The 22,282-nt window shown below is 32.0% G+C and overlaps 1 protein-coding gene across 1 annotated transcript in view; it reads left to right on the top strand.

Moving 5' to 3' along the window:
- Positions 1–22,043, top strand: part of LOC129217731 (GTPase HRas) — a 51,668-nt gene extending 29,625 nt beyond the window's left edge. Inside the window, exons 3-8 of the mRNA XM_054852067.1 lie at positions 389–417; positions 2,614–2,698; positions 8,151–8,253; positions 12,966–13,005; positions 16,849–17,009; positions 21,972–22,043. Of these exons, the coding sequence (XP_054708042.1) occupies positions 389–417; positions 2,614–2,698; positions 8,151–8,253; positions 12,966–13,005; positions 16,849–17,009; positions 21,972–22,043 (490 nt within the window). The remainder of the gene's footprint in view (positions 1–388; positions 418–2,613; positions 2,699–8,150; positions 8,254–12,965; positions 13,006–16,848; positions 17,010–21,971) is intronic.
- Positions 22,044–22,282: the final 239 nt, after the last annotated feature.

Below are 22,282 nucleotides of genomic sequence, written 5' to 3'. Positions count from 1 at the left end.
TTTCAAATTGCAGAACGGAACTCATGCAGTTCCAATATAAATTTATGTTTTTCATTAACATTTTTATTTAATTATTTTCGAAATATTTATTTCCAACTTCTGGCGAGTTGTCATTTTATTTTAATGAATTTTTTAGTTCTATTTAATGGTTTATTTTGTTGTAAATATATTATATTGACAGATTTTGAAGATTTGTACATGTGTTTTTTTAAAAAATCAATTGATTTAAATTATTGACACCTTGGTTTTTGAGTACTTATTCTTGGACAGTGTTGCTGAGACTTGGCATTTTTTTTTCAAAATATTTTATGTGGAAAAATGTTTTAGTTTGATACTGATTCATATATCTTTTATGTCCCAAGTATTCAATTGTTTTCTTCCTTTTCAGCTTTGTTGATGAATATGATCCTACTATAGGTAAATATTTTTGAATTTTGAATGTTTTGTCATATTTTATAGCAAATTTCTATCCGTAGTTACACAAGTTGTCATTAATAACATGCCTGTGCCAACTGCTGTGCAGTAGGCATAAAATTTAACCATTACAGCTGCTTTTACTACGATTTCACTCGACAGTTAAGATTTTTTACGCATTTCGCAATCCAATTGCATCCGCTTCTGTAACACTCGCTCATTTTCGTCTACTTTGCAGTTTTAAGGCATTAGACATTGATAAGTTTGTGCCAATGATTATTTTCAATCTTTCTCTAAATTTTATTTTCCGTTAAGGACTCAAAACTATTCGGAAATTCCGTTTCAGTTGTATCCCATCACCATCTGCAAAAGTTTGCCTCAATTTTTATCAAGTTTACCCAAAAATATAGTTTATGAAGATTTTAAGAAAATAAATTTAACTAATGAGTATTGAGGATTTTTAATCTGGCCGTAGATTTTGTAAGTCAAATAATTCAGTGGAGAAAAATAAGAAAAAGCAGATGTCTGGGAAATGTGTGATTCATTCAAATGTTTAAATTATGATTTTTGATTGATTATTTTTTATTTTCAGATTCAAAAATGATTATTTTTAACATTTCTTTAAATTTTATTCCCATTATGAAAAACAATTGTGTTATCAACTTTAGTATAGCTTTAAAACAATTTTTGAAACTTTACAAAGGATTGTTTTTTCTGTAATTGTAAAAAATAAACAAGCAGAAATAAAAATAAATAAGTACAGTAAATTTTGAGTTTTCTTTTTTTTTTTTTTTAATTTAGCATATATATAACATGCAATTAGTATACAAAGCTGAATTGTAAGTTTACTATTGAAACATTGAGTTCTTTGACTCATTATTATTATTATTTCAAGTTATTGAAATGAAAAGCTTGAACTAATTCTTGCATTAGTGAAAAGAAATTTTATAAAAACGAAGGATTTTTAAGCAAAAAGAGTGAAGTGATTAATTAAAGCACCATTTCTGCATCATCACCTAAACCAGACTAAGCTTAGCTAAATAACTAGTTTTGAAATGAAGGTGTTTTAAAACAAATTATCTAGTTTAAGGATAGTTAGTACTTCCAGCATCAATATCACTCAAGGGCAATTAGTTATCTTAAAGAATATATTGTATTTAATCATGTATTTTTAATAATTGCCATCAATTATATAATGATTTTTAAAAAAATATGTTCGTATGTTTAAATACAGTCGATCCTCCATATATCGAACTTCCACATATCGAAATTTTCTATGTATCAAAATCCCAGCAAATTTCAATGTTCATTACATAGAAAAATTGTTTCTATATATCGAAAAAATCTCTATATATTCAAATTATTTTCGAGACATTCATAGATTTTTTTTTCCACTTTAGACTGTTTGTCTCATGAAAAATGAAGGTTAGATGAGAAAATTATGTTTACTAAAGGTTGCTAAGAAACTCATAAGAAATCTGGGTTTGTGGGTGTGTAGATAGGTTGTTATTCCATTCTGGAGTTCTTAAATTCCCTCAAGCTCATTTCAAATCTTAGATGTAACCAGTAACACTGTAAAATCAGTTTCAAGTTATCCTTTTTTTATCATTCCTAGTCTTTTTAGCTGCAGTAAAAATCGTTCAAGTTGAGTAGACCGATTTTTTACTTTCCTCTCGATCACATTGTCAAAACGAATATCCCCTCATGCTGCGATTCAAGTTGAACTGCCGAAGAATGAAGATGTATGAAGGCACAAAATTGTAATTTCTGATAATTTTTCAGTTATTAACTTTGGTTTAATCCGATGCTCATATATATAAGAAATTGGGTTTCATGCACGAAAATTAGCCTTAATTTTAATGTTTTAGGAGATTTGTACGATAAAATAAGATTGTTTCTATATATCGAAATTTCTATATGTTCGAATTTTTTTAAAAGTAATTTGCTACTTCGATATACGGAGGTCCGACTGTATTGTTTTTTTTTTTGTTAAGGTTTAAGGTAGTTTTTACTTCCAGCATCAATATTACTCAATGGCAATTAATTTGTTTTAAAGAATCAATTGCAGTATTTAATAACGTATTTAATTATTGCCATCATTTATATAATGATTTTTAAAAAATGATTTTTTTTTCTTTTTTTTAACTGTGTAAGTCAGTCTTTATAATTAATTATTTTTTTCTCTCTTCCCGTGAATAGAGGACTCATATAGGAAACAAGTTGTCATAGATGGTGAAACTTGCCTTTTAGACATTTTAGATACCGCAGGTCAAGAGGAGTATAGGTAATGTTAGTTGGCCGGCTCAAAAATTATGTCAATATATAGTTGAACTCTATCGACTCTGGGACGACCGATATTCCCTCCTGCCTAGAACGGCCGGAAATGGTCAAAATGACGGTTCTGTAAAAAAAAAGCAGTAAATCTTGTGTATAAAAATGTATTTAACCCGTTCGAGACGAAAGTCCGCAGAATGGTCTAGTAAGTAGTCAGGGCCCAATCCAGGCTGATTTTGCTACCGTTTTTCGGTACCTTCACAAAAATCTTATTTTGAAATTGGTACTTTCACAAAAATCAAGTAATAAAATCAGTAGCTTCACAAAAAACATCGAAAATTTCACAAAAATTCGCATTTTAAAATATGAAATTTGTTTCTCTATTTAAAACAAAATATACTCATTAAATAAAATTATAAGCAGGTTTATATGAACAATCGCTTAAATAGAAACCTTTTTGTAGTATTTTGACTCATTTTTAGTTGTTTCACACCAAAGTGTATTTATGCAATATTATCGCAATCTTTAAACATCTGTTTTGAGGAACCGTTTTTCTCATAATTTCCTATATTGTACACAGTACATAGACCATTAAGCTGAAATTACGATGGTAGTTTTCGTACTTCTTAGGTTTTCAGTTCCCCCTACCGCCCCCCCCCCCAAAAAAAAAAACGAAACCTGTTAAAAATAATACAAGATGACATTTACACTTTTCGAACTAAAATTTCACTTGTTCCACTACTTCTTTTACAAAAATTAGGATGTGTCTAAAATTTCACAAAAATAATGCTGATAAAAAAAAACTTTCACAAAAATAGAATGATGCAATACTTTCACAAAAATAGGTAGCAAGAAAAAAATCCTGGATTGGCCCCTGGTAGTAATTGATCATGATTATGCTTGAAATGAGCTGACATTAATTTATAGATTGGTAAGCCTCCCTCCCCCCCCCCCACCACTTTTAATCTTTTTTTCCAATCCAATCTAAAAATCATCCCCAGTTAGAGAACCCCATATTTAACTGTTAGAATGTGAAAAATGTCATTATTTCATAAGTCAAATTTTATTTGAAAATTCATAAAAATATCATCTCATTGAGATCCCAACTTGAAACTGTGCACAAATAAACATAAAACACACACAAATTTTTGAGAATTTCTTAGAAAAAAACATTATACCTTTTCTGAGAAATTTAAATTTAAAATTCAAATTTCATTTTTCAAAAATTAAAATATTTCTGAAATTGGTCATGTTGCATATCCCATTAAACAGCAACTAATGTACTTTTAAATGCTTTTTACCAAATCTTTCTATCTATATTTGGTGCTGAGTGATCGTCCATTTTATGTTCAAGCATTCATGAAAAAAAAGAGGGTTTTTTGAATAATCAAAGTGTCATAAACCAAAAAATAATAGAGATAAAAATCTAAAAATTTGGACTTTTGATTACCTCAATGGGTGCAATTGATAAGTCAAATTTCAAAGAAATACAAAAAGGTGAGGGACCCCAAAGCAGATACTTCAGCTGCAGAACAATTCTGTTCAAATGTGAGAGGAAAACTGACGTATTTTCTGCAGAAATTCTGCAAATTTCAGTGAAATTTCTGCAGAAACCGCGGCGTCCAAAATCTGCAGAAACCGCTGTGCCGAAAATCTGTAGAAACTGCAGATTTTCTACAAATATCTCCCAACTCAAGATAGAATTCTGCAGATTTCTTAAAATTAGAAGAAAATCTAAAATTCTCGCAAATAACGATAATTTGGCGGAAAGCTCGCGATGTTGAATTCAATAAGTCCTTTGTAGGATTTTCCCAATCGATCTTCATCCACTGCAATTTCCGCCACACACGTATGTTTTGGAAACATGCAAACATTGAAACATGGCCGTCGCCAGAAATTGCGTGTCTTGTTTGAGATTTCAATCCCTTTGCATCTAGAAATTATTTAAATGATTTAGAAAGTTTTGAATTGTTTTAATACATGCAACCCAAACTCGACTCATTTTATTTATTATTTCAGTAATTTCTTTATTTAGTAACATTATTTTAATTGATCCTTCATGCCATGCAAAATTAACCCAAAAAAAAAAAATGGTTTGACACCTAGGTTCGAATTTTTATGAAATTTTGTATCTTTGCTCTTTCTATGCATTTTAGAAAGCACATAAACTATTTTTGGAGAAACTCAATCGGTTTAGGTTTGACACCCTGTTAAAGTTTTTTTTTTTGATTTTATAGTTTTCATGATCAACTAATTTTCCAAATTCAGAGCTCTTTAATTAATCATTTGGTTGAAAGCTGTGATGTTTCCGGAAGTATCTCATTCGCACAGAAATAAATAGCAACAGTTCAGTTTAAAAAAAAAACCTATGTGAAACGATTTTGAATTTTGGCACCCAATTTGTGGGAAATGTCACGATTTTTCGCGTACAATGCTTGAAGTACTGGCAGAACAATTTTGGTGAAATGATTTTACGTTGCAGAACATCGTAAAGTATTCTGCTTTGGGGGTGAGGGAAAAAACTTTGGATCACTTGACTACCTTTGCAAATGCACATTGCACATATTGTAATCTAGTTAAGGGTATGGAAAATGTAAATTACTTTTTAAAATAAATTGAAAATTAAAAAAGGATAGACAGTTTTTTGTCTCGAAGCGAACTGGAAATGCCAACAAGTGTTTGGCTCTGTTTTCTTTTATCAGTGAAATCCATATTGATTGTGGTCCTATTAAAAGAGTTCAACTATATATTCATAGTAGCTGTATTACTATTTCTGTGAGTGTATTTTATTTTTACATGTTGTATAATTGAGAGGCTTTAGAGAAATAATTATGCTCTGCTAGACCTGTTAATTGAGAGTTTTTTTGCATATATGCAAAAAAACCAATTGTATATATACAATTGGCAGTTTCATTTGCAGGTATTGCCGCCCTATTTTAATGCTCCAGCATGTTAAAAATTGCTCTTTTGAGCAGGGTTGGCCAAAACCTGGGGTTTTTTTAAAAAGCCTATGGACCCAGGGTTTTTTGAGTTTTTTTAAATAAAACCCCAAAAAAACCCCGACTAAAACTGGGTTTTTTAAAAAGAAATGTGGGGTTTTTTTTTTGTCTTTTTTTAGGGAAAATGTAGGGTGCTTGTAGCATATTGTAGCGTAAATATATGAACAAAGTACAAAAATTGTCTTGGGGTGAAAAAAGCTGGAAAATTCAGCGTTTTCTGAAGAAAAGTTAAAAAGACGACGAAACACAAGAATGATGAAGTTTCAGATTTTTTAGTTTCCATGATTACCAACAGTTAGGGCAAAGTTATTTCTCGAGTGATAAAATCTATTGTTCGTTTTTAATTACTACATTTTTTTTGCATTGTACTTTATTTCATTTTGTCATGCAAAACTACTGTAGAACCTCACGTAGTTTAAATCCCTTTTTACTGAATTCCAGCTTAATCAAGACATTTCTTTGAATTTTAGGTTGGTTGTCTGTTTTTCTATTTCTGTATACACAGTAAGAAATATTAAACTTTTTCATAAGATGATGAATATACTGTACATCCTATTCTGTTTTCTGTCCGACCGTTTGAAAAACCTGTTAATTTCTAAAAAATATACCTTGTTTATTCGAACTTTGTGACGTTTTGGTTTGCAGAAAATAATTCACATGAAAGCCTTTTAACTAGAGTAATTTCCTCTGTACAATCTACAAATATTGAGAAAATCAGACGTGACAGGACTCGGTCAAGATAATTTGAGTTATTTATTGACCAGTTAAAGAAAAAAGTTAAATACATTTATTTAAAATCTTTGAAGTATTTTTTTTTAATGCTGTTAAGAGTTAAGAAATACTATCAAAGTTCAAAATTCATTTTTTATGTCCATTGTCTGTGGTGAAGAACAAATAAAAAAGAAGTTTAAATTGTGAAAGTATTTAAATTAATTTTTTTTAAATCTTGTCAGAAAATTTAAAAAACCCCAAAAGTGGGCTAAATAATGTTTTTTTTTTAAATGGGTTTTTTTCAAAAAAACCCATTGGTCCAACCGAATTGAGTCCAATCTGGCCAACTCTGGTTTTGAGGTATACTAGTCGACTGATGAATTTATAGCAGGGACAAAACTACGAGCTCTGAATGGTCATAACAGAGCTGTCAGTAATTTTACATGTACGTTTTGACTAGAGATGCACCGAATATTCGACTTATATTGGGTATACTGCCTATTTGGCAGACAATCCGATTATATTCGGTTGGGCTGAATATTTCACTGTTTGGCAGCTGAATAGTAAGCAGTTTTCAATGTTCGGCAATTGGTAATTGAACACATTTTTGAAAAAATATACAGAAATGAAAGATGTAGTAGAGTACCATGTATGCAGTATTATTATTTAAGTATTTTTAATGAAAGAGATGTTACATTAAAATTTTTTTGCTTTTCAATTTTTCTTAGATCTTATGATATATACATTAGCCTTTCTGTTACAAACTCATTTGAATATGAAACAGCCACCAAGAAGAAAAACTAATATAATCTTAAGTGTTAATAAATATCTATAGTCAATCAATCATGAATTCTGTTATAACTACACTGTACTCCCGATTATCCTTGCTAAATAATGCACTGGTGTACACGGATAATCGAAAAACGCAGATAATCCAAAAATGACCAAGTACACGGTGGTATATAAAATACTTTGGGTTTAATAACGATACTCCACTAATACAAAAAGTAATACATTAGTACTAGTAAGGAAATATGAAAAAAACTTGGCATCATTTTTAGCTTTAATTAATTTAAAATTTTTAAATTTAAATATTTGGCTGTACAGATAATCCACAAACCGTATAATTGGGAGTACAGTGTATGAATTGAAAATAAATACAGCAGAACCTCGATTAACCAAGGTTTCTGTTACCCGAGCCAAAAACTATGTATATTAAAAAAATAATAATATTTAATATTAAATGAAGAGTTTTAAGTTTGAAAATAAGAATATTTTCTAGAAGTTTGTTTCTTTAAATGCATCTTTCAATTGGTACTCTAAAAAAAATAAATAATTTTTTTTAAAAACTTACTACAAGTTATTTTCTATATTAGTTTTTAACTGTAAAACATTGCTTTTTACATGGTCATATTTATGTTTTAAAAATATTCTATTGTATTTTAATTAATACTTTTTAAAAATATGAGATCCTGACAGATCTTTTACAAAGTTTCTATTACCCGATATTTCTGACATCCAAGGCACTAGCAGTCCCAATTAGCTCGGATAGTAGAGGTTCTACTGTAAATAAATAAATAAAATAATTAGTAAACAGTTAAAAAAATAATGTAATAAGTGAAAAAGTTATCATCATTTCACAAAGTATGGAAAGGTGATTAATAGTATATAAAGGAAACACTTTGATTTGGTGCTGTTTACGAATGTATTTGGTTGAAAAATCATTGACGAGTGTACGTTTTTCCGTTCCAGTGCTATGAGAGATCAATACATGCGAACAGGAGAGGGATTTCTTCTCGTGTTTGCCGTGAATAATGCCAAATCCTTTGAAGATATTAGTATGTATAGAGAACAGGTATGTATTCGTTTCTGTATCACGCTATTTTTACGCTGAATCGTACTGGGTATACAGTAGAAGACCGTTATAACGCACACCTTGGGACTAGAGCTTTTGCGTTATATAGGTCATTTCACAAATTTTGAAACCAATATTCAGAATATGTCTATATATTAGCACTTCAGAATGAGTTTTATCTGTAATGAGTATTAAAGCACCAATATTACAACTGTTGTTCACAAATAAATATGTTTCACAATCAAAATCCTGCACTTCTGCTAGCTTCATGGTTTGCGCGACGGCTGCATTTTCAAGAGCCATCTGGTATTTTCTGTTTACTATGAGTACTCATTTTCAATTTAAAAGCTTTGAAATAAGATGGAAAGATGAAAAACTGTTTCAAAATTTGATTTTCCTTACAATTTCAATGCTTGCAAAGCAAAACAGAGGGATTTTTTAAGCTTCCAAAATCTATTGTTTACTTCTGAAAAGTAGTACGGTTTACAGAGAACTGCGTTATATAGGTCGGCGTTATAACGATCTTCTACTGTACATTCTTGTTTCAAAGTATGTTTTGTGCCTGTTCATTTGTCATCCCATTTTTCTGTCGATCTCCTTTCAGGGATGTATACAGAAATTTCAGGGCCCATTGCAAATGACATTTGGGGTCGCCCCCTCCCAAGGGCGCCCATATGGGGGGGAGCAAGTTGGGGCTCTAGCCCCCCTTTAAAATGAAAACATCCTTGCTTTTAGTATTTTTTTTTTTTTTTTTGAAAAAATGTAAAAACATTTATTTTCCAGCCATTAATGAATAAGTTATTAAAAATGTCAAATTTTAATGACTCTAATCTGTACTGAAATCGGTTTCTATGGGGATAATCTCCTGCTAAACCATGAGAAAATATCTGAACCACCCCTTAAACTTTTCGTATGGGCAGTCTTGCCCCCCTCCGTATTATTCACCCCTCATTCAAAAAATATTGGGCCCCCTTCAGGTTCCAGCCCAGGCCTACAGGTGTCCCCCCCCCTCCTGTGCACGCCCCTCTCTTCTTTTAACATAACATTCTAAACAAAATATATTTAACCGGCATTGCCCTGTGAATCAATGGCCCACTGAAGCTGTCCGTCATAAGACACTCCTGTTTTGTTTGTTCTATTGATGGCCATCTTTGAGAGATTTGTAAGTTAATTCATGCAAATCATTGATCCTGTTGCAGAAGCTGGGTTCAAAAGTTCTTTAGCATAAAAGCTAAAATTGATGGAAAAATGTTAGCAAAATGCTAAAATGTTACACATCCTAATATATTTATATATGCCTCAGTGTGTTTCATCTCCAGTTGAAAATAAAATTCATATTTCATTTGTGACATCTTTGAGGTACAACAGCAATTTTTTTTTAAACATAAAATAAAAAAAGAAAACACGATTGGTGTTTAGAACGTTGCAGTCTCCTCCTCCTAATAAAGCAGTTTTTGGGGGGGACATAATGCTAGATAAGACTAATAGTTATTGAACTTAATTGTAGTTTAAACATCTTAGCTAAGATTTAAAAAAGATTAAGTTGATTATCGCCACACATGCTTCCTTTCTAGGATCATACATTTTTCCTTTATTTAAAAAATTTATTTTTTATTTGAGCAAAAAAGCAAAAATGCATTGCTTATTGTCGCAATTCAGATAGTGTTTTCGCATTATGCGAAAAATGCGACCGTAGCGGAAACCCTGTCCTGTTGAGATGTTCATTTGAATCTGAAATCAATTGAACCTTTATCCTTTACTTATTGGTCTTGCCCGTTGCGAAATTGTTCGAGAAAGCAAATCTCTCGATGACGCATCTCTAATTTGTGGGATAATTTATTTTAGTGCAAAATATTATTCTAGGCTCATTTCTTAGAAAAAGGTGAAAAAAAAGGATTATTTTGATTTTTTTTTTTTTTTTTGTTCACTTCATACTCTTTATGTCTGGTATAGTGCTTCAAAAAATACTTCTGATATAATTCTTGCTGATTCTTATGTAAAATGACACACTAAATATGACCTGCATTTTCCCCCAACACATCTTACTTTTTGTAAATGCCACCCAACATTTTTTTTCAATTTTCGACAGTTATATAGCAATTATTTATTGGAAGGGAAGGGAGCATTGTATTAGCATACTTGCCAATTCTACTGTTTTTGGCCTGATACTCCCGCTTTTTGCTTTCATCTCCCGATTTTCCGTTTTTTACGATTTTCTCCCGTTTTTGCAGTTTCTTCATTCAACATCAAGAAGTTTCACTTTCTTCTCAATAGATGGCGCCCTGTTCTAGTATACCAATCTCAGGGAATAAGATTTTTTTCCAATTAATAACTCATTTAGTAAAAATTAATTTTTTGGAAGCTTTCCTCATTGCATGTTCAATAAAGCACGTGCTTTGCCAAAATTGCAGCAGATTTCAATCCCTTTGCATCTTGAAAATATTTAAATTATTTTGAAAGTTTGAGGTTATTTTAACATGTGTTACTCCATACCTACTTATTTTATATCTTATTTTCATTAGATAATGATTTTTTTTTATTTTAGTAATTAATTTTTTGTAGCTACTTTTTTGGTAGAGACTGGGGAATGTACGAAACTTTAACCAAAGTTACTCATCATTTGGTTTTTCCTTTGCACTATATTTTTCTTGCTGCTTACATCTGTGAAAAATCCCCATTACACTTTAAATTAAGTATTCATGTTACTTAAAAGCATAATTTAATAATTCTGTTGCGAAGATATGTCGCTGGTGAATCGCCTATGTAGCTCTAGTGGAATCTCCTGTTTTTATTCCTTCGGAGGTTGGCAAGTATGTATTGGTCCTTAACACTCTTTTGAGGGGCTAGAGAGATGTAAAGTATAAAAGCATGAACATTTGGAGGAGACTCATGGGGGTATTCCCCCCATAAATATTTAAAAAATAATAAAATATTATATTTTTTTCCTAGTGGTTTGTTTTACATTTTTTTAAAATTTATTTTCCAGCATAAAGCCAGAGTATAGAGCTCACTCCTGTGAGCTCAGTGTTGCCAGATGGTCAAAATCAGATTTCCCCCATTCCCTTTCAACTTTTCCCCAAAAAGCGATGTTTTCTATCAAAATTCCCCAAATTCAAAAATTATTTTTCCACTAATATTTTCATAAAATGAATCGACTCCCTCTAATATTTTTGTCTGTTGAAAATTTTTTTTCCCCCAAATAGCCAAATTTTCTCATAAAATTCGCCAACTTTTTTTTTCTTCCCATCCCCCCTCCCTTTTTTTTTGTCATCTTTATGTTTTCTAATAATAAGGATGAAAGTCTCTCTGTCTGGATATCGTCAGTATCTCTGGCACGCATAGCGCCTAGACCGTTCGGCCGATTTTCATGAAATTTGGCAAAGAATTAGTTTGTAGCACGGGGGTGTGCACCTTGAAGCAATTTTTCGAAAATTCGATTTTGTTCTTTTTCTATTCCAATTTTAAGAACATTTTCCCCATCAAAATGATCATAAGATGGACGAGTCAATTACCAAGTTATCATAACAAGGAACCGTAACGTGGGCAAGCCAATTGGCGAGAAATTCATCATGCATTATTTGTAAATATGCAGGGGGACCAATAGACCTTTTAATTTTCTACTACGGGCAAAGTCGTGCGGGTGCCACAAGTCATAAATACAAGCGCCTGACCGAAAGATAAGAAATAACCAAATTTTTTTTTTCTACTCGCATTTACTACTCTGACTCTGTATGTATATTTAAACTTTGATTTTTGTACAGTAAACTCTCGATTATCCGCGGAATAGGGTGGCACGGTTACCGCGGATAAGCGAAAACCGCGGATAATCCGAATAATGGGTAAAGAACGGTACTATTGTTTACAATAGCTAAACAATGGGCAGAAAACTCACACGTACATTTGAGTTACAGCTAAAAACATTGCGTCTACAAACATTGAATGTAAAAAAAATATATGCATGTAAAAGCTAAAAACTAACGGTAACACAATCATAAGTTTAAAAAACATTTAATGACCGTTAAAAAAAATAATAAGTTGTAAAAAGACCTGCGGATAATCCAAACCGCGGATAATCCGACCGCCGATAATCGAGAGTTTACTGTATATATTTATCCAAGAACATTCTTCATCACACTCATTTTTACCTTTTTCACCTATCAACTAGTTACGCACGCAGAACAATAATGCGAATTCCGTAGCATAATATTCCACATAATGCGAATTCCATAAAGTTGAGCAAAGCTAAACCAATGCTGTTTGATACAAACAATGTAACTACTACTTCTTGATGCAAATTTAAATACAAAAAAAAAACTTTTTTCCCCGAGGTTTTTTTTCCCCAGGATTATTTCCCCAAGAAAAAAAAAATTTTCCCCATAGAATTCCCCTCAAAACCAATTTCCCCAGGGAGCACCAGATTTCCCCAAAATGGGGAAATTTCCCCTAATCTGGTAACATTGTGTGAGCCCCATGTCCGAAAATATCAGGGTTGACACGAAAGGCGTTTCTATCGTTTTTACCCCGTTGTGCAACAATTATATGAGCTAACTTGATGAGAGTTTTTTGGCATGAAAGGGCATTAAATTTACATTCTAAATCAAGAGCTAGTAATATCTTGACCATTTCTTTCTGTGTTATCCTCTTTTTGAATTTTTTTTTCAAAAATGAAATGTGAACCATTTTTAATTTTCCCTTTTTTTTCATTCTTCCAGATCAAAAGAGTAAAAGATGCCGACGATGTTCCTATGGTTTGTAAGTAGCCTTTAATATGTTCATTTGTCAGGGCCCAATACAGGCTGATTGATTTTGCTACCGTTTTTCGGTACCGTCACAAAAATCTTGTTTTGAAATCGGTACTTTCACAAAAATCAAGTTATAAAATCAGTGGCTTCACAAAAACATCGAAAGTTTCACAAAAATTAGCATTTTAAAACATAAAATTTGTTTCTCTGTTTAAAACAAAATTTACTCATAAAATAAAATTCTAAGCAGGTTTATGTGAACAATCGCTTAAATAGAAACCTTTTTGTAGTATTTTAACTCAATTTTAGCTGTTTCACACCAAAGTGTATTTATGCAATTTTATCGCAATCTTTAAACATCTGTTTTGAGGAACCGTTTTTCTCATCATTTCCTATATTGTACACAGTACATAGACCATTAAGCTGAAATGACGATGGTATTTTTCCTACTTCATAGGTTTTCAGCCCCCCCCCCCAAAAAAAAAAAAACGAAACCTGTTAAAAATAATACTAGATGACATTTACACTTTTCGAACTAAAATTTCACTGGTTCCACTACTTCGTTTACAAAAATGAGGATGCGTCTAAAAGTTCACAAAAACAATGCTGATAAAAAAGAACATTCACAAAAATAGAATGATGCAATACTTTCACAAAAATAGGTAGCGAGAAAAAAAATCCTGGATTGGCCCCTGTAGGTATTTGTGATTGAAGTTCATTGAGTTTTCCGACTTCATGTGGATGTCCGCTTTGTATTCACAAAAAACGTCCCATGCAAAAAATAGTTGAGGTGTTTCACTGTCAACAATAGGTTCTTCAAAAATCTTTGAAGAATCTGTTGTGAATCTGCAGATACTTGCGCTCTGTACCCTCAGAACAATAGCGTACAGTAATTGCAGCTGTCATGTATTTCCTACTTTTAAAAAATCACTGGAAATGTCTTATTGGTTACCACCAAATATGGGTTTGATGAAATAAAGATGTTTTTTAGGTTCTTAATGTAGAGAGATGGCGTTTTGTACTATTTTTTTTTTAATTAAAGGGACATTTCACAGTATTTTTGACAATTAGGTACAGTCCTCATCGTGACACTTTTTTTGCTGTAACTATTTAATTTACTGTTTGATTAGCACATTTTTTTGGAGTTTGTTCTACCCACACACAAACTCAAATTGAAATTATGTGCTAATCAAACAGTAAATTAAATAGTTATGGCAAAAAATTTGTCATGTTACGAATTCTACATTTGTCCAAAATATTGTGAAAAGTCCCTAAAGTAAATTATATGAAACAGGGTGAGACTTTCGATAAATAACCATTCCACTTTTTTACTTCCTTTTACAAAAAAAAGAAAGTATTGTATTTGAAAAAAAATTTCACTCAAAAATCGGCCTCATACTTATATATACAGGGTGTCCGCGCATATGGAAAGTCAGGGAGAATCATGGGAAATCATGGATTTTGATTAAAAATGGTCATGGAAAGTCATGATTTTCAACAAAAAAAGCTCATAAATCATGGTACCTGACAACTGGTCATGGATTTTGAGTTCAAGAGCATGCATATTTAACCGATTTCAACAAATTGGGTGCAAATTTTAGGCATCTTAGCCGTTTCTTACGCTTTTACCGATCGGTTCAATTTTTTACACATTTCGAAATCCGATTGCATCTGCTTCTATAACACTCGCTCGTTTTTCTTTGCGATGTTATTCTACCGTTTGGACATTTATAATTTTGTGTTTAGCATTATTTTCAACATCCTTATATGTCTAATTGTGTAGTTGGGGACTTGTATATTCCTAATTTTGCCGCTCTCATTTGAGTCGAAAATTTTAAGTCATTTGCATCCGAGTTAATTGAAGATACTCATAAAAATAATCATTAATTTTCAGCAGTGTCTTAAGCTAATACACATTTTAGAAAATGAAATTGGTCTAAAGAATTACTAAAGGACATTTAGGACATAAATAAATTACAGAAGTCAGGGAATTTTCAATATTTGTAGCCCATCCTAAAACTTTATCGGGTAATGCCTGATAAGTCCGTTGTTAAGTACTTAAATTTAATATTTTATTTTTTTCTGATTATTTGTTTATTTTATTTATTGTAAGCGTAATTTTAATATTAACTAAATTATTGCTAATCACATATTCTTTTTAGAAAACTGCTAGCTTTAAAAGAATAAGTTTCAGATTCATTATTTGTTTGTAAAAATATTTATTTTAAAAAATGCAAAAGAGGAAAAAAAAAGGGCCAAGCTTAAATGTTTTGCTATTCACCAGCAGTTTTACGTCATTATTGCTGCACGTATGAAGTTACTTTTGTTTTGAAAATTCATTTTGCAATTAAAATTTTTTTTTTTCAGTAATTTTAGTAATTGAGAAATTATTGTGTATCACACCAGATTTTTCTGAGAAAAAATACTAAATTTGTTTTCATGTAAATTCTTACCACTAGAAAAATTTTTTTATGATTTACTGGGATCCAAAAAATATTTCCAAAAATTTTACATATATAAATGTATGTATCCTTGGTAGCAAAATAATTAAGTGAACCTCTTTAATTATTTCATGTGTATCAGTAGTCATTGTTGCATTAATTGTGTTTCAGTTATAATGGCTAGTACATTTCACTTTAATGTGAATTTTTGTAAACATATGTCCAAAGCATAAATCAGATGATTGCAATTTATTTTTCACAAAGCAAAAATTTATATTCTTGTGAGAAATTAATGTTTTTTCTGGAAAAATAGCGTCCCATGAGGCATGGAAAGTTATGAGCAGAAGTCATAGAAAGTCAGGGAAAGTCATGGATTTCAAAACTCGAAATGTAGCAGATACCCTGTATATACAATACACTTTTTTTTTTTTTGAAAGAAGGTTACTTTTGGGATTTTTTTTTCTCCTTACAATGGTTTGCTCTCTGATTGGAACCAAATGGGGAAATTTACTTTTGTTTCGTTGCAAAATAAATCTCGAATTATCCGGCATGCCGGAAAATTCGACTTTCCGGGTGTGCCGGTGAATTTCGCCTTTTTCCGGCATGCTGGATAATGCGGTGTAATACATAGACTAATAATAAGAGTAGACCGAGCTATGGCAACCCTTTTGCTGCTCATAAACCAAACCATGTGACTGGTGGATATCCCAGCAACAGCGGGCGTTGATCGTAGCAGACGATCAACAATAAATAAAATAAATAGAATTGATGGAACACGGAAGAATGATCTTTTATGGAGTCCGATTTGTAAATTTGTTATTCCAAGTTGTAAATATTTTGTCAATATAGCGAGTTTTTCGTTTAGATAGTACTGTGCATTTTCTTTAGTCCATTTCAATAACTCTCGAAGCAATAAAAGATGCAAGCGACCCGAGAAGAATCGGCAAACGGTAAGATTTTTACCTACAGTTTCAATTTAAGATACCGATGAGTACATTTTTGCGTTGACGCAAAATGTTTATGCCATTTCGTTCACGCCGACGCTGAAAGCTCCAAATGAAATAAAAGTTACCGAAAACTGATCAAAAACTATTACTAATGTCAAAATAATGCATCACTAAAAGAAAAACAGTTCAATCTCTGCACCTGCAGAAAAAAAATTATAATGAAAACACATTGTCTTAAAATACATGTCGAGTGCCAAACTATAGATAATGCTGCCATCTAGCAACCATGCTGCCAAAGCCGTTCCACTAGTCACATGATACATCTCTGAACCAATTTTCTTCATCAGCAAGAATGAGAAAGCTCGGTCTACTCTTATTATTAGTCTATGGTGTAATATGTTAACTTTGATTTCGTCTTATGTGTCTGTTGCTCGATGGTGATGTTTTTCTGAACGTGTGTTGCAGTGGTGGGCAATAAATGTGATCTTCCGATGAGGTCGGTGGACATGATGCAGGCCGCGGAAGTGGGGAAGAACTACGGAATCCCCTTCATAGAGACCTCTGCCAAGACAAGGATGGGGGTGGACGACGCTTTCTACACCCTCGTTCGGGAAATACGCAAAGACGTGAGTCTTCTCCTCCTTTTCATTTTTTTTTGCCTCTATTCATTTTAGGGTTGGCCAATGTATGTCAGTTGATATATATCATGATATACAGTAAACTCCTGATTATCCGTGGAATAGGGTGGCACGGTAACCGCAGATTAGCGAAAACCGCAGATAATCCAAATAATAAGTAAAAGAAGTTACTACTATAGTAGAAGACCGTTATAACTCCGACCTATATAATGCAATTCTCTATAAACCACACAACTTTTCAGAAGTAAACAATAGGTTTTGAAGTAGGAAAACTCCTTCTGTTTTGTCATGTAAACATAAAAATTGTTGGGCAAATTAAATTTTGAAAGTTTTTTATCTTTCCATCTTAATTCAAAGCTTTTAAATTGAAAATGAGGACTCATAGTAAACAGAAAATACCAGATGGCTCTTGAAAAGGCATCTGTGATGCAAACCATGAAGCTAGCAGAAGTGCAGGATAATGCACTTTCTTTTGATTGTGAAACATATTTATTTGTGAATAACTCATTGTAATGTTAGTGCTTTAATTCTCATTGCAGATAAAACTCATACTAAAGTGCTAATATATAGCTATATTCTGAATATTAGTTTCAAAATGTGTGAAGTGATCTATATAACGCCAAAACCTGTATAACGCAAAAGCTCTGGTCCCAAGGTGTGCGTTATAACGGTCTTCTACTGTATATACAATCACTAAAAAATATGAATAACACTCACACTTACATTTAAATTATAGCAGATACATTGCTACAATCCATCTACTAACATGGAATGTAAAAAATATACATTTTGTAAAAGCTAAAAACGAGCAATAACACAATCAAAAGTTTTAAAAGCATTTAATGACTATTAAAAAAATAGTGAAAAGACCGCAGATAATCCAAACCGCGGATAAACCAACCACTGATAACCGGGAGTTTACTGTATATCACGATATATGTCTGATATTTATTTTGAAAATATCATGATATTTTGATATTTTCAGTATTTATTTTTTCTACTACGATATTTTTGATATAAAAATTATATTACTTGTAGTAATGGTTGTGAAAATAGACACAAACACACATACCCCACACACACAAACACACACGCCTACATACACATACTCGTGATTGCGAAAAACATAATTTGAATTCAAGATGTCAAAATTCAAAATAATTTTTTTTTTAATACCTAGCTTTGCCTTCAATCTTTGAGGTGAACCGCACCATTGCTACGGCCAGTCGTTTCGTGTGCTAATTCTACATTAGCTACCAGTTTGTTTGGCTCTCTTGGCTTCCTTAAGAGGTTTCCCACCTCCAGCCCAGTCACTTTCCTATGCCGGGCCGATGAGTGCTAATAAGCACGAAACTGCAGTCCTCGGCTTTAATTGACTGAGCTGGGGGTGTGTTTCACAAATATAGGGGGTGTTCCGTTTTAATCTGCAAGACCTTTATTTTCACAACCATTAGTCCCAGATGTATACTTCCAACTGCAAAAATGTTCAAAATCGGATGCAGAGTTAAGATGTTGAAAATTTGAAGTAAAAATAAATCAAAAAAAAAATAATAATTTGAATTTTGTCATCTTGGATTCAAGTTATGTTTTTCGCTATCAGGAGTGTGTTTGTGTGTGTGTGGGGGGGGGGGGGTATGTGTGTCTGTGTGTAGAGGGTATATGTATGTGGGCACGTGTGTTTGTGTGCAGGCATGAGTGTTGGTAGTTGTGTGTATGAGTGTTTGTGTGCGTGGGGGCGGGGTATGCGTATGTGTGTGTAGTCATATGTGTTTGTGTCTGTGTGCAGGCATGAATGTGTGGGTAGTTGTGTGTATGTATGTGTAGGTGTCTGTATGTATGCGCATGTATATGTGTTTGTGTGTGTGTATATGTTTGTGTGTATGTGTTTGTGTGTGTGTATATGTTTGTGTTTGTGTGTATGTGTGTGTGTATGTGTTTGTGTGTATATGTATGTGTGTCGGTGTTTGTGTGTGTAGGTATATGTGTGTGTGTTTGTGCGTGTGTGCGTGTTGTTGTGTATGTAGGACATGGATGCAACCTCGAGACGGCTTTCGCTAGAGGAGCAGCATCGTGAGGAGCCGGTCGACGGTGATGCTGCAGAGTGTGCAGGCGGGAAAATAAAAGGATAGCACATCAAAACAGTCAAATGAAAGCAATAAGCAATAGTGATTGCTCAAAATACAAAATTTAACTTTTCATGCGGGCCCCAGGTCCCCTAATTTACATTTAGGGAAATAATCTCCATTGAAAAAATAGTGGCAACACAGAACGTTAGAAATTAGTACGACCCATATTCACTGAGATATGAAAAGCAGCGTTTTGTGACTTACACCACTGTTCACTCGCCGTCAATATAGCGGTCAACAAGCATTTAAAATGATATGTGTGCATAGCGTGTGGATTTTAAAATTGTTCGAGGATTTGATGTGTGTTTTTGCGTATCACAGCATAAAATTTGATTTGGTTTTCAATAGCGATGAAAAATATAAATACTTTGGTTTTTACTTCAACAACCTGTCATTCTTCTGAAGGGGTGATAAGTTCCTATCTCATCTTCTGTAGGGTCCCTTAAAACTTTGAACTGGAATATCTCCCTGAGTTTTGGTCGCACAAATGTCAAATTTTTTGTGTTAGTAATATCTTTCAATGGAGATTATTTCCCTAAATAAGTTAAGCAACCTGGGGCCCATATAAAAAGTTAAATTTTGTATTTTCTGACTCATTTTTATTTTTGCTTCAAACTTTCAATGTCCTAACTCTGCATCTGATTTTGAACATTTTTGCAATTGGAAGTATCCATCTTGGACTAACAGTTGCAAAAATAAAGGTCTTGCAGGTTAAAACGGAACACCCTGTATATCATGATATATATCCAATTTTTAATTTGAAAGTATCATGATATTTTGATATTTTCAATATTTATTTTTTTCTACTACGGTATTTTCAATATAAAAATTATATTACTTGTGGTAATATTGTTCATTTACTATTGGAAATAACCAAAAAGTTATGTGCAGTAAACTCCCGATTATCCGCGAAATAGGAGCGCACGATAACCGCAGATAAGCAGAAATCGCATATAATCCGAATAATAGGTAAAAAACGATACTTAGTGCATGCAATAGATAAAAAAATATTAATGACACTCACACATTCATTCAAATTATAACTAAAAACATTGCTACATTGTATCTACTAACATTGAATATAAAAAATATATGTAAAATCTAAAAGGGAAAAACAACACAATCATGTTTCAAAAAAAAAAAAAAAGTGAAAGGATCCGCAGATAATCCGACCGCCGATAATCGGGAGTTTGCTGTACTATATTTTTATGGTGTATAATGCATCATTAATGTAAAAAAGTAATGTAATATTCTTTTTTTATTTTTATGTTCATAACATTATAAGTAATGAAACAATTTTAATTCCTATTAAAAGTGCCTAGTTAAATATTAAATGTTAGTCAGAAAAAAAAGAAAATGTTGTATGACTGTGCACCTAAAGAAATGTGTATTTTGTGTTTTAATTACTTTTATTTCCTTTATTTTATAGTTGCATCTTGATTAAGTATACTTTATATAGATATTTAGTGTTCTGTAAAAAATGCTATAATAAACAAGCTAATTACATTTTCATTACAAGTTAATTATTTGTCTTAGATGTTACAAACTGAAATTTTAATTTTTAATGTTTAATAATTTAAAAGTAAAAATGCTCTATAACTTTAAAAGTAATTTAAACCTTAATTTCTTTTTAAACTATAAAAATAATTAAATTAAAATTTTATAAAAATCTTTTCATGCTTTTACTTTTGTATAAAAGGAAAAAAAACTGTCCTTAAGTTGTTAACACAAAATGTATTTTTGCCACTTTGGCAAAAACTGGCAAAAACCTATTTTTGCCGGGTGGTAAAAACCGTGGTTTTTTCCATGGTTTTTCCCACCCCCGGCAAAAACTTGCCAACCCTGAGCAAATGTCATAAAACTGCTCCTCAATTTTACAGAACTGTTCCTCGAAATGAAAACTAATTTCCCACGCTGCCGTGCTACGGTCTCTTCCTTTCACATCACCTCCCAGGTGCACCACATTAATAAAATGACTGTTTATGATTTTATTCCGTAAAAACATTTGGGCTTTTTATTTACCTTGTACTATTGCATACTTGCCAACTCTACTGTTTTTAACGGGAGACTCCCGTTTTTTTGCTTCGGTCTCCCGATTTCCCGATTTTTTACGATTTTCTCCCGTTTTTGCACTTTTTTCAGTCAATCATTAAAGTTTCACTTTCTTGTCAATAGATGGCGCCATTTTTCTAGTCTACCGATGTCAGGGAATAAGAATTTTTCCAATTAACAACTCATTTATTAAAAATTAATTTTTTAGAAGCTTTTTTCATTGCATGTTCAACAAAGCACGTGTTTTGCCGAAAATTGCAGCAGATTTCAATCCTTTTGCATCTTGGAAATATTTCAATTATTTTGGAAGTTTGAAGTTATTTTAACATGAGCTACCTTATACCTACTTAATTAATATTTTATTTTAATTATATATTGATTTTTTTTTTTCGGATTTTAGTAATTAAATTTTTGTAGCTATTTTTTTTTTTGGTAGAGACTGGGAAATGTACGAAACTTTAAGCAAAATCACTCCTTGTTTTTTTTTTCCTTTGCAGTATATTTTTCTTGCTGCTACCAATTTGCTTACATCTGCAAAAAATCCCCATTTCACTTTAAATTCAGTATTCATGTTATGTAAAAGCAAAACTTAATAATTCTGTAGCGAGTATATGTCGATGGTGAATCACCTATATACCTCTAGTAGAATCTGCCGCTTTTCTTTCTTTGAAGGTTGGCAAGTATGCTATTGTATTCTTGTGCTTCAGAAATTTTTTATAGTAATTTTGAAAAAGAAAAGATCATTTTACTAAAATAACGATTGTAATTTCAGAGGGAACGTAAAGGAAAGGATAAAAAGAAGCACAAACGCAAGGATAGAAAGAGGCGATGTATTATATTGTAATGTAAGTATGCTTTTTTTTTTTTAATAATGTGAAGAAAAAAAAAGCATTTAGTTCTTCAAATGTTATTTTGTATCTCATTTGAGTTTTATATTCCACTAGCTGCGTTGCCCGGCTTCGCCCGGTCTACCCGGAAAATAAAAATTGTGTCACATGACGTATATTCAACAATGAGGCATAAAAAATAAAAAATAAATAAAAAAACATCATTTCCCTTCCAAACAATGACGACAGATGTTAA

This window comes from Uloborus diversus, chromosome 2, assembly GCF_026930045.1.
Source record: "Uloborus diversus isolate 005 chromosome 2, Udiv.v.3.1, whole genome shotgun sequence".
Taxonomy (NCBI): domain Eukaryota; kingdom Metazoa; phylum Arthropoda; class Arachnida; order Araneae; family Uloboridae; genus Uloborus; species Uloborus diversus.
This window is presented reverse-complemented; position numbering and strand designations above follow the sequence as displayed.